The sequence below is a fragment of the Myotis lucifugus genome, unplaced genomic scaffold (assembly GCF_000147115.1).
Source record: "Myotis lucifugus unplaced genomic scaffold, Myoluc2.0 scaffold_11, whole genome shotgun sequence".
NCBI lineage: Eukaryota > Metazoa > Chordata > Mammalia > Chiroptera > Vespertilionidae > Myotis > Myotis lucifugus.
In genome coordinates, this window is record NW_005871059.1 from 1,337,139 (window position 1) to 1,350,520 (window position 13,382).

General features: G+C 40.4%; 1 protein-coding gene across 1 annotated transcript in view; it reads right to left on the minus strand.

The window, feature by feature from the left end:
• Positions 1-13,382, minus strand: part of LAMA4 (laminin subunit alpha 4) — a 132,040-nt gene that overhangs the window by 58,165 nt on the left and 60,493 nt on the right. Inside the window, exons 7-10 of the mRNA XM_023750092.1 lie at positions 12,534-12,685; positions 10,658-10,768; positions 4,325-4,436; positions 604-771 (exon numbers count right to left, since the gene is read on the minus strand). Of these exons, the coding sequence (XP_023605860.1) occupies positions 604-771; positions 4,325-4,436; positions 10,658-10,768; positions 12,534-12,685 (543 nt within the window). The remainder of the gene's footprint in view (positions 1-603; positions 772-4,324; positions 4,437-10,657; positions 10,769-12,533; positions 12,686-13,382) is intronic.

The following is a 13,382-nucleotide window of genomic DNA, read 5'->3' on the forward strand; positions in this document are numbered from 1 at the left end:
GCTGGCTTCATCCTGACTCAGACATGGGGCCTGAGATTCTACTTTGGTTTTACTGTTTCTATGACTTTATATGTCTGCCATGGTACTATGCCTTATATTGAGAATATTCCTCTTCTAGAGTGTTCACATTCATTGTTAGCAGAAATTGATAGTGACAATTGCAAGAAAATGATCTAGGGCAGGTGTTCCTAATCCTTTTTGTGCTGCAGGGCCCTTTGTAATCTAGTAAAACCCTCAGACCCCTTCTTAAAATATTTATTAAAATGCATAAAGTAAAATACATACAATGACAAGGGAGACCAATATATTAAAAAACAATTTGGTAATATATGTGCTTCTTTAGTAATGCATTAAGTAACAAGATTTAGAGGTGGGACTAATAACCACTGTAATTTTGAATTATTGATGAGCTTAATGTTTTGAGATACCAGCAATAGCCATAATATGATATGCAAACCTGTTGCTTCTTTTGTTGATTGTGTAGATTAAAATGGACACAAATGCCTTGCAACTCTTCCTATCAAGAGTGGAGTTTATTTCCTCACTCCTGGACCCACAAAGAAAGCAGAAATGTGCTGGGCTCCAGGAGCTGAATGGACCTACATTCATGGGCTTCGTCCGCCTCTTCATCCACGAGCTCCCGTTGAGTGAAGAATGGTTGACGGCTTCTAATCTCTTCCAGCATCTTCTGGGCCAACACCAGCTTCTCGGAGATTTCCTCAGAGCTAAGATCTTGCTGCTCCCCATAGTACAGCATCTTGTTGTTGATCTCTGAAAGGAAGGACATGATGAGAGAAGGCAGCGGGGAGAGATGACTGGGCCTTTTACAGCGAAGCCATTGAAAACACGGGGGAGGACAGGCATACTGATGTTCACACTGCAAATACTGATGCCAGCATCTGAGTACAATGTTGATTCCAGGGAGAAGTAAAACCTGAGGAAATCACTCCTCTTTGCTTCCTATTTGGTGTCTTCAGAATGGGAATGGGATTAACACAATGCCTGCCCTGATTTCATGGAAACTTGTGTCTGGTTTTTGAATCACATTTACATAGTGGTTCAAAAACATTAATATTTAAGGCACACAAGTCTGCAGTCTTTGATCAATCTTTTATATAAAACTAGAAGTCTGGTGCACGAAATTCGTGCATGGGTAGGGTCCCTAGGCCTGGCTGGCGATCAGGGCCAATCTGTGTAGCAACCAGCAGGGTGATTGGGAGGCCCCCACTGGCACCCGCCTTGGCTGGCCTGGTGCTGCCCGCTTGACGATCCTAACCCTGCCACCACCACCAGTTGCCTCCCTCTGCGGGGCGACTGGTGGGGTGATCGGGGGGCCCCGCTGGCACCTGCCTTGACTGGCCTAGGGCCTGCAGGCTAAGGGCAGCTCCTGCATTGAGCGTCTGCCCCCTGGTGGTCAGTGCCCATCACAGTGACTGGTCGTTCCACCGGTCGTTCTGCCGTTCAGTCGATTTGCATATTGGGCTTTTATTATATAGGATACATAACTTGGAGAAAATGTTCTGAGGTATCTCCTGTCATATGTAGGATACATTGGCGATATTAATCATACTTTAGCCAAGGAGTTATCAAGGCTTTAAGCCAAAATTAGAGTATACTGTATTTGTTCAGGTGAGTCTTTCAGATGGTTCTACAGAGTAGATATACCAAAAAGGCTTGTGAATTTCTTCTCATATGCATTTTTTTTGCAATTGCTATCTGCCTTCTGTATATGACTGTTGGTATTTTGACTCTGGGTCATTTTCACCCCATGCCCAGAAGTAGGATGGAGAATTTTAGAACTGGAGGGACTGCTGAGGTTCAGAGGGATTAAATGAGCTGCCGAAATATTAGCAGAGCTGAATAGTTCTTTGACTCCCCGTTTCTACTACAGATGATCAGATGAAAATGATATAATTGCCAACTTGTGCTATAGGAGCTCCAGGAGGAAGCATTCTATCTTCCTGGCATAAATGAAACTGTGTGTCTGTGGTTTACTGTGATATGTGGTTTGGCAGACAAACACTGTTGTCACATAAGTTATACCAAATAAGGGCTTGTATTTTCTATGGCTAATAGCTTGAAGGTCGCCAGTAGTTATTTTAGAGATGGCTGGGAATAGGAATGACACACTAGTGGTGTTGTGCAGCATTCCTGAATTGTGAAGAAAGGGAGATAAATGAGGAAAGAAGTTTTAATACTAGAAATACTACTCAGAAAATTATAGGGACACCAAGATATGCTAAAAAAACTTATGAAGGGATTTAAACATTCACTTTTCAAGAAAGTCTAAAACACTAACTCCTGAAATAAACTAAACATAGCCCCCCCCCTTAGAACTAGTATTTGCAAGGCTAATTCTTTGGTGTTTTGATAAAAATATTATACATACAATTCTGATCTGTTTTATTTTAGCCACTTCTGGTAGAGGTTAGAAAAAGGAAATGTAGACAATAGCATTTTTGCCACTGCTCTTTGGAGACTGTTCATACATTATTATAAAAAGGTAAAAACTGGCCCTGACCGGTTTGGCTCAGCAGAGAGAGCATCGGCCTGCGGACTGAAGGGTCCTGGGTTCGATCCCAGTCAAGGGCATGTACCTTGGTTGCGGGCACATCCCCAGTAGGAGGTGTGCAGGAGGCAGCTGATCGATGTTTCTCTCTCATCGATGCTTCTAACTCTCTATCCTTTCCCTTCCTCTCTGTAAAAAATTCAATAAAATCTATTTTTTAAAAAAAGGTAAAAACTGATGGAAATTACTTTCCCATTTACATTATTTTGTAATTTTTTTCCATTTGTTCTTATGCTTAAAGCAGTGATTTTCAACCTGTGTGCCAGAGCACACTGGTATGCACAAGAATTTTTAAAACATGCAATACCCATCTAGTCAGGGATATGGACCTCTTTTCCCTTAGACTGTCAAATAAAAAGATGGCAATAGCTGTCTGGTGAGAATGAATCAAAATACCTTTTTTTGGGGTCAGATTGGCAAAAATATATCATAAATTTTTTGGTGTGCCACGGAATTTTAGTAGTCAGTTTATGTGTGCCATTAGGTTAAAAGTCGCTGGGTGGTGAAAGGGTTTAGAAACTTTCTAAATAAGAGGGCTTAGAAACTTTCCTAATGAAATGCTGTAGAATAAAACTTTGAGTTACAGAAGTAAAAGTAACTTATTTTCTCCGAATGGCTTACTAGGATGAACGCTGGCTTTATTTGCTACCTAGAGGGACATTTATTCCTTAATTAGATGAGGTCAGCTAATCTAGGCTTAATCTCACTTTTAGAACAAATCAATACTAACTCTAAAATGTTAGAGAAAAAGAGTATTTTATTGGGAGATGCAAAAGCATGCAATAATTAGGATGGGAGTGGGAAGTGTTTCAAATGTATGCCATTTGTTTTATTGTGCATTATAGGCACCAAAGGAAATATAGCAAATGATTAATTTTGGCTCAGGATATCCATTTTCTTGGAATATGCCCCCTATACCTCAGTATAAAGATATGAATCTCCCACTGTGGGTCCCTTTACTGCCATTGTGCCCTAGGGTGCAGTTGGTCTTGTCATCCAGCTCTGAATATATAGGATAATAAAAACTATGGGAACACACACACACTGCTTCCTAGCAGACTCTAACCCAAGGAATTTCTCTTTATCTTAGAACAAAGTTGCCTCTTTTCTGTTGGTAAATGAAGGCTGGTTTTCAATGCACCATCAAAATAGGCTTTAAAATGCAACCTGTATTTACCAGAGGCCAGAGCACAAGTAAGTGAACCTTCAAGGGGAAAGGTCAAATTACCACAAGCTTTTGGGCCAAGAAATCTCACATATACACCCCTCCCTGTTTTTAGTCTGGATTGGGGACCAGAGCATGTTGCCTGCCTGATTCTTGGGAAAGCGCGTCAGAGACAGCTCAGGGCCATTTGGGTTAGTAGACAGTTTACGGCCCCTCTAAAAGCAGTGTTTTTGCTGTCAGTCATTAAGAAAAACGTGAATCCTGCTCAACTGCTGCATTTTAGAGACACCATGGCATGCAATTTCCTCTGCCGAAAAGATATTTTGGCATTTCCCTTCTGTAAAAGGCCTGGAAAGTAGGTGACTCTGTACATTTATTCTTGAAAACTTACAGATTGTAAGGAAGGATGAGTGCTCAGAAATCCCAGGTAAACCAACTTGAAATGCAGACCTCATATAAGTTCAAACCTATAGCACTCTAACAGTTCTTGGCACGATCGTAAGCACTAACGGTAGCTATTAGTTTTTATTGTTGTTAATAACAGGAATGATGCCTTGACATGGAGCTGAACCAGAAGAGGATATATTTACCTTGGATTGTATCCCTCATGTCGTGGGCTTGCTCTACAAGCTGAGTTGCGTGGTTAATGGTATCCATACTTTCCTTTTCAGCCAGTTGGCTCTTTCTTGAAGCTTGACTTTCCTATAAATAATCCGTGTAAACACCAGATTAAATTTAGGAGAAGGAAATGTTGTATATGTATATGTATATGTGGGGGTGGGTGGGAATAATGTATTTTAAAACCGGAAATTTCCCTGACAAGGGAAAGTTCTATAACATAAAATGGTCCCAGAAACCATGTATGAAGGCTGCTGTGATGACCAGCTTTAGGACTACAGAATGCTACAGAATGCTGCAAAATCAGATGGCATTCCTCTGCCATCAGTCACAGCTCAACCCAAACCAGCTGGCTTTCATAGCTGATTTACCCTTTGAATTTTTACTGTATCTCAAGATGACAGACTAGGAAATTTCCCAAGTGTGCTGAGCAGTTTGACAGTGTACACTCAAGAGCTTTAAGCTTCAAAGGGAAAATTGTCAAGAAAGCAGGCAGATCTTGAAATGCTCCACGCATCCCGTGGCTCCTGGGTGGTCCAATCACTGGTGAAACTGAATCACCGCAGAGATTCAAAGGCTTAGGCTCACTGGGCTAAATGCTGTTTTTAGTGCTGCACTCCAGATTCCCATCAACAGCGATGGCACTTGAGCACAAATAACTGTTCAGGCAGATTTGGCTCAGAGCGAACGGCGCTCTTCTCCGGGAAGCTGACTCCATTTCTCAACTCGGGAGCTGCTGTTTCGGAGTTCCCACGAAGCATTTGTTAAAATGAAATCCCAACCCAAATGTGGCTCCTGAAGAAAGGATGTGTGGGGGTGCATGTGTATGTGCATGTTTCTCTGTGTGTGCAAGGACAGAAGCTGATCTAAGACATGGTTCAAGGCCAGGACACTTGTCTGCATGCAAGGCATGGGGGCCGGGTACTTCCTTTTGGCATTAGAAAGACTGACTCATGGGTCCTATTTAAGAGGAGGAGAACTTCAGTCTGACACTCGGTGGGTGCCCACTTGCTGCATCTGGTGTGGTGTGGTTTTGTTTTGGCTCAGCTCTGTCACAAAGGGCTACAGCACCTGGATGGACTGCAGGGTGACCCGCCACACAGACCACTGCTAACCACTGCACAGTTGTCCCAGGACAGAAAAGTGGTGTTTCAGACTTCTCTCCTTTCACCTGGTTTTAGCCAGTGGATTATGCCATGATTATACCTGGAATGTTTTTATACTTCCCAGGCCTAACCCAAGCAAGTGGCCCTTGGTCAGGGAAGAGAATGCAGAAATCATATCATAGCTCTGGCCGGTTGCTCAGTGGTTAGAGTGTTAGCCTGTGCACCGAATGGTACCTGGGTTGCAGGTTAGGTGTGCGTGCAAGAGGCAACCAATGGATGTGTCTCTCACATCAATGTTTCTCTCTCTCTCCCTCCCTTCCACTCTCTAAAAATCCTCTGGTGAAGATTAACAAAACAAAAAAGAAAGAAAGCATATCATAGCAAGCATAAGCTCTAGAGGCTTTTTTTTCGGGCAAGTCTGAAATTGCCTCCACACAAAGCGCCCTGTGCAGCAGTAATGCAGCCATCAGTCCCTTCCCTAAACAGCGAGCTCTCTGAATGGACACTGTATTCTGAGCCAATGCTTTCCTTCATCCAATTCCTATCTTCCTCTTGGCTTATTCCAAGGCTTTCCAGTATCACAAAATTTGTGGTCATTTTAAAATTAAATGATGCAGGGCATAAGGTTAATATTATTCTTGATGTCACCTCTCTCCACTTTTTATTTTTTTATTATTTTTAAAATATATATATTTTATTGATTTTTTACAGAGAGGAAGGGAGAGGGATAGAGAGTTAGAAACATCGATCAGCTGCCTCCTGCACACCCCCCACTGGAGATATGCCCGCAACCAAGGTACATGCCCTTGACCAGAATTGAACCCGGGACCCTTCAGTCCGCAGGCCGCCACTCTATCCACTGAGCCAACTGGTCAGGGCTCTCTCCACTTTTTAAATATATGAATACAATAGTTTAAAACTTTAAAACATTTAACAAGTTGATTTTTGATATAGCTTAAATTGAATTATATTTGAACAGCACAACATCATATTTTTGGCTTTGGCTTCAACCTTCAAGGGAAAATGCTATTGTTATTAATGTGTTCATTTCACTTATTATGGAAACTTTGAATTGAAGCAATGGAAGACAGCTGGAGGATGTCCTCTCTCTAAGAAAACCTTTTCTTCCTGACAAACACCAGAGGGTGCGTATTTATGTTTAACAAAAGACTCCGTGGCAGAGGAACCACCATTACTTAAAAATAAATAAATAAATAAATAAATAAATAAATAAATAAATAAAATATTTTAAGAACTAACTAAATAAATAAATAAATTGCAAAATTACTGGCTATAATATATAGTAGTGCCTATGTGAATGTTATATTTTTTCTGTGACTTTGCTTATGGAAGAAAACTAATGACATAGACATATGATAAAACAGGTGCACCTTGCTCTAAGAAAAGCTGAGATTAAAAAATTATCTCACAACCATAAATCAGTTAATGATTTAACCTGCAAATGAAGTAAGTGTATAAAGAGTAATGTATCTAGAATACTAACTAAAAAAAATCAATCAGATTGAGGGTGATAATCAGATCTACCTAGGGCAGCCGTGGGCAAACTCCGGCCTGTTTGAAATGAATAAAACTAAAAAAAAAAAAAGACCGTACCCTTTTATGTAATGATGTTTACTTTGAATTTATATTAGTTCACACAAACACTCCATCCATGCTTTTGTTCCGGCCCTCCGGTCCAGTTTAAGAACCCATTGTGGCCCTCGAGTCAAAAAGTTTGCCCACCCCTGACCTAGGGTGATCATATATTTTATTGTTTAAATGGGGACACTTTTGAGAGTGAAAGGAGGATCTTTTAACAATCACTCTGGGAGATAAGCATAAACAGGAACAGATAGTCTCGAACAAAACAACAGCAGGAATATCGGCATGCCTTTCAGAATCTGTATAGTGACATCTACTTCTGTGGGTCTGCCTGCCTCCTACACATTAAGACTTCCAAATGCCTGTCCAGCCTTATGCCTTCCCTGAGGAGCAGACTCAGATTTCTAACTGCCCTCTGGGCATCCATAGATACCTCATCCTTAAAATGTCCAGGGTAATCCATTCCGTACTTTTAGTTTTAGTCATCCATTTCTCCAAGCCAGAGCTTTCCTCCTTGTTTATCCTCATATTTAATTGATCACTGAATTTGTTTTGATTCCACTTGTCTTTCTGGCCCCCGTCCAATTCCCCACTTCCACAGTCCCAGTTGATCCCTATTCACTGTAATGCTTTTCAAATGAAGACAATGTAGCAATCAACCACACTTAATTTTGGCTCAGTATATCCATTTTCTCCTGGGGCAGTCTCCTAATTTGTGTCCCTATCTTCAGATCTTTACTCACCAATCTATCACCCTTATTGAGGAGGAATGCTTCTGAAATTCCAAGTCTGATCAGCCCATTGTTCTAAGTAAATGCTTCAGTGTCTTCCAAAGTCCACAGGGTGAAATTCATAGGTTCTTAGCTTGGTGGACAAGGTTCTTCATGATCTGGCCTCTGAGAACTTCTTTAGCATTATCTCCTGCTCCTTGATTTACAGTTAATCTTCCAGAAGGCCAAGGCCAACGTCCTTCTAGTCCCAGGAATACAGTGTGCTTTACATCTTTCTGCTTTGTGGTAAATTTCCTTTGCTTGGAAGTATTTGATAAACTCCTAGTCATTCTTCAATGCACAGGCCTATGCTCATGTTCTCTGAGAAGTCTCCCTACGGTGCCCCTGCTAAAACAATTATTTCTTCCTTAGAATTATCTCTTTAGGCTGTATCATGCCTCGATTATCAAATGCTGTTACATATATATTTTTACATGCCTGTTTTCCCTACTAGACCATGAGCTCTTTGAGAACAGGGGTCTTATTGTATTCATTTCAGTATCTATAGCACCTAGCACAATGACCGTTATATACCAGGTGTTAAGTAATGCTTTTGGAATTGAAACATTTTTTATTTTTTGTCCTGCCCTTTTTTCAGGATCAGAAATGAGGCTCAGTTGCTTTTTATGTGTGGAGGTGACCTATTTTCCTTCCGTTCCTAAAGATCTCTTTTCATCAAATGCATGGGTATCCCTTAGGAGGTCCCCAGAAGTAGGGGTGGGAAAGGGCTATAGCATTTCCCCAAAGGGGGTAGAGGACTTGGATATGAATTGGGACAAAACCAATAACTTCAGGTTAATGTAAATTGTGAGATTTGGGTCACATGAAGTTCATGTGACAGGTAATTTGCATACAGAGGTATTTTCAAGTTCAAAAGGCAACATTAGTGTGACTTTTATCACTGTGGGAACCTACCGTGAAATCTTTCACTCTGAAGCCAAGCATTACTTTCTTGATAGAAATCTTTCTAAGACAAAGTTTTTCTTAAATCCTTCTTAGAATAAACTATGGATTGTTCTAGACTAAGGGCTTGAGGATACTTGAGAAGTCCTTACGACAAACTCTGGGCATTGATTTTGAAATATTTAGCAGGTTCTTGTACCATCAGGACTGTTGGAGTCAGAAGGACATTAGTTTCAGTAAGAATAAATGAAAACAGCTAGGTGAACGTTCCAGTAGCTTTTTCATCAACCTCCTGCTTTGGTGGTGTTCTTGTTGTCTTGGAGCCTTTTTTACTGGGCTGTTATTTTCAAGCTTGCATTATTTTTCTCTATGAAAGCCTGCATTTGAAGTATATCCAAAGTAGAAAAGCTATACAACAAAATGGTCTGTAACTCTGTCTGAGCTGTGGGAGGAACGAATCTTGGTGAAAACACATCCTCAAGAATTGAGACACTTTTGGCAAGTTCCAACCATGATACAAGAATGAAATCACAATGAGCTTTTCGCAAAGATTTCTTTCTGGGTACTTCCTTTGAAACTTAAGAGATCTCACTGCTTTTCAAATGCTGGTAGTTGGATTAATATGCGACATTGTATGGGAAACAAGGACAATTTTCATGTGCATTTCAAAGTGGTTGAATCTTCCAAGGGTCCAAGTAATTAACATTTTTAGAAGCTTAATCTCTTAAAATTTTAAGAGCTCCAAGGTCAAAAGAGATTATCAAAGTTATTTTAATCTTTATTTTTGTAGAAAGTGAGAATTGTTTTTTAAAAAGCACTTCCACAGTTTATGTGAAATACCAGGATAGGAAAGCAGAAATTCCAGAGTGCTCTGGACAGCACTGGGGGAACATAACAAGGAAAAAAAAATGTGTTAAACATTTTAAATGTTGAATATGGCGCCTTGTGGCTTAGTTGTATTTTTTTTTATTACTACAGAGGCAGGATATTTTTCCATTAGGCTGCTGGGGAGTGTATTTAATAGTCTCTCACACTGACTCTGCTCAAATTTCAATGCTTTTGTGGTTAATTTCTGAGAGCTTTTATGTCATATTTCCCTTAATATTGTTCTTAGTCTCATTGACTTTTTCATTTATTTAGTTGTCTTTACTGGGTATTTGAAATTTTATCTTGTCATACCTATTATATCTTTTTATTGTAATTCCTCATGCTGTATTTAAATGTAATTGTCATTTTCTTTTAATTTCAAATAAATATTTAGTTCTGTTTTCTTGCGAATTTGAGATTTAAACTCAAGTCTTTAATCTGTCTGAGATTTTATTTTAGTACTAGAGGCCTGATGCACTTAATTAGTGCAAGAGTAGGCCTTCCTTCCCCCGGATGCCAGCAGCCCTGGCTTCGTCTGGAAGGTCGTCCAGAAGGATGTCCAGTCTAATTAGCATATTACACTTTTATTATTATAGATATGGTGTAAGGTGAGGGTTGAAAGTGATTTTTTTCCCTGCCAAAGTGCAAAATTGCTTTCTCAGCATCATTTCTCTTCTTTCTGTTTATTATTTAATGCATCCTTTAGCAGACATTTAAATTTTATATTCTACATAGTAAAGCTTATTTCTGGATGCTCTATAGCTCTTAGTCATAAAATGCTAAGGCAAACAGCTGAACAACTATTCTAATTGAAATATATCAACCATATTAACCAACAGCAAATATTAAAATAGTTCCTCATATAACACAGTTTTTCAAGGAAACCAGTCAAAATGGGAAGAAACAGTAGAGACCGAGTCTACTCTTGATTTATTTTAAGGTACTTGAGTCACTACATATTTTCTGAGCTGTGTTGAGCCTCAGTTGTTTGTGACTTGCTAGGCTCACACCAGCTAAGTCCTTTCTCTGAAGGTAGTTCCAGAAACTGAATACATACCCTTTCAGCTAATGCGTCCAGGTCAGACAGAAGGCTTTTCATTGTGTTCTCAGCGTTGTTGATTTGTATCTTTCTTAGGATATACTGGTTTTCTCTTTCTGACAATTTTGTCTGTGGAAAAAAATGTTTTGAAAATAATCAGTAGACGTGCACACCAGGTTTGTAAAAATAAACACAAAACTGTTCCCGTGTTAGAAGACTTAGAGTAGAATGTGAGTCTCTGTTCCCCAAATGGTGGTGGGTCTGCAGGCTGTAGCAGGCTGGTATAGAGGTTGGGGAATGCATGGGGGTTCTCAGAGCCCTAAGGGATAAAATTCTTCCAGCTCTGCTCACCAGGCAGACCCTGGGCTGTGCTGTGCTGGCCATGGGGAAAGGGTACCTTTTTCTAATTTGTACAAATGCACAGTATAGACTGTTGGTGGCCTTGGGTGTCTGACCTTTAAAATGTCAATTTGGGAAGGCTTTGGAAGAAATGATCAACTCACACAAATTAAAGTAAATGGAGCTTAGTCCAAATGTGGTTTTACTCAGATTACTTTGGAGTAGGCTCACCGAACTTGGCACTGCCTTTCTGTCAGCTATAATTATATCTATCTTGAAGTTGTGTTGTTGGGGAAAGAGGATTCAAGTGGCATCTAGAGGCCTGAATCTGGGTGACTCCCCTGAGAATTAGCGCCTTCATGTGTCCAAACTGATGAGTTTGGACAAGAAGGATTTCTAGGTTTGGAACAGAATGCTCACTAAGATTCCATTCACTTCAACAATGTTGTCATTTTTTTTGTTTTGCTTTTTGCATAATATGGACAGTTGCTGTGCATGTCATCTGCACCTCCACAAAGTAATGAGCACTTACTATGCTAGGTACTGTTCTAAGACACTACCCATATCAACTCACTGAATTCTTTCAACAATCCATGAGATGGTTCAATAATTTTTCTCAATTCCAGGTGAGAAAACTGAAGAATAAAGAGGTTAAATAACGTATCCAAGGTTACCTAGCTAGTAAGTGTCAGAACCAGCATTTGAATGCAAACAATCTAAATTCAAAGTCTATGCTCTTAACTACTATACTAAATTGACTAACAAAGTTTAAAAAAATTACACTGGTATTAATTCTATTGTCCTTTCAGCTAATTATCATTGTTTTCAAAAAATCTGTTGGTTGTGATAGAAGCCCATGATTTAGAGGGGGAAATAAAACCACTTCTTAAAGCTTAGATATACAAGCACAGTTCATCTGTTTCCTGCCTTTAACTCGTTTATTAGAGATTAACCACAGGATCTATGAGGAGAAACAGAGCATGTGAGTATGTTGTGTGTGTGAGTGTGTGTGTGAGTGTGTGTGTGAGTGTGTGTGTGAGTGTGTGTGTGTGAGTGTGTGTGTGTGTGTGTGTGTGTGTGTGAGTGTGGGAAAATGAGGGGGAATATGACAGTGAGAAGGTAAGGTCAGGGTAGGAGATAGAGATAGAGATAAAAATTGAGATAGAGAAACAGAGAGACACACAGAGAGAAACGTTTCTAGAGAAACTTCTCAAAAACATTGCACATTGAGGGTAAGGTAATGGTAAGTCTGTGGTAATCACTTGAATGACCAATGTACAGCTTCACCAAGGAAATAAGTGTTTCACATCCCTCAATAGTTTTGTACATAGATACCAGTTTTTTAGTCATTTCATTTTCAGTATTAACCTCTTTTATAGATGGCAGCTCTTGGTTGAGCTGAAGATCATGCTTACAATTAACTTGTCATAATTTCCTAGGGCTAACCATCTGTAATATTGCCATGGGACTCAGATACCAAAACTGATAGGGGTTACTAGGAGTGCCTCAGTGAAACCAGAATGAAAACGCGCAGAAGGTAAACATTTCTGCATACTTTGAGGAGGTAGATGGTGGAGTTCATTTCATTCACGTGTCTATGGGCAGCGGCACCGGAGGACACACTCAACACACCGGATTTGCTTTCTTCAATGGAGAGCGCGGCTAAGCGAAGGTCATCGGTTAGATCCCAGATGCACTTATCACAGCCTAGAAGTAGAATGGGCAGGTCATTTCTTCAAAATGAAAAGTCAGCGGGGAAGCATGCTGCCTTCAGTAGATCACTACATGAACTTCCTTAGTTAATTCTATTTCCATCTTTGTTTCATGAGGTGCTGTTCTGGGTCACAGAACTAGTCCTTATACTCAAAGTCGAGTAGAGTCCAAGATGAGCCAAACTACATCAAGCACTATCCCCACTTAACACATAACAAAAAGAAACAACACATGCAACAGGGAAAGTAGGTTAACATGAACACTGAGTGCTGCACTGAGACAGAAAGAAAGCATGAAAGGGACAGCCCTCTGGGATGACTCTCTTTATGTCAGGCTTTGGGCTTTTGCTTGGTGTCCACTGGTGAAGGCGGCTATTTGATAGGCACTCCTCCTTTCCTGTCATCTTTTCTCGTCTCAATTCAGGTTCTAGCACTTCTTACTCCTTGGCCTCACCCCAAGGGTGACTCCCTGAGCACCTCCCCATGGCCTGACCTCCTGTCTGGTGCAGTAGTTGCAGTTTCTCATTGCTTCTCACGTTTCGCATTTGAGTTCTTCTGACCACGGTCATCACCCACCAAGATCCCAGTGCCCTCTAGGGCACACTCACAAGTACACTCTTGGAAACTTTCCTGTTCTCTATCTCTCTCTCAGATTGTACTTTCTTCTGGAGAACTGGTAAATGGAGACTGAA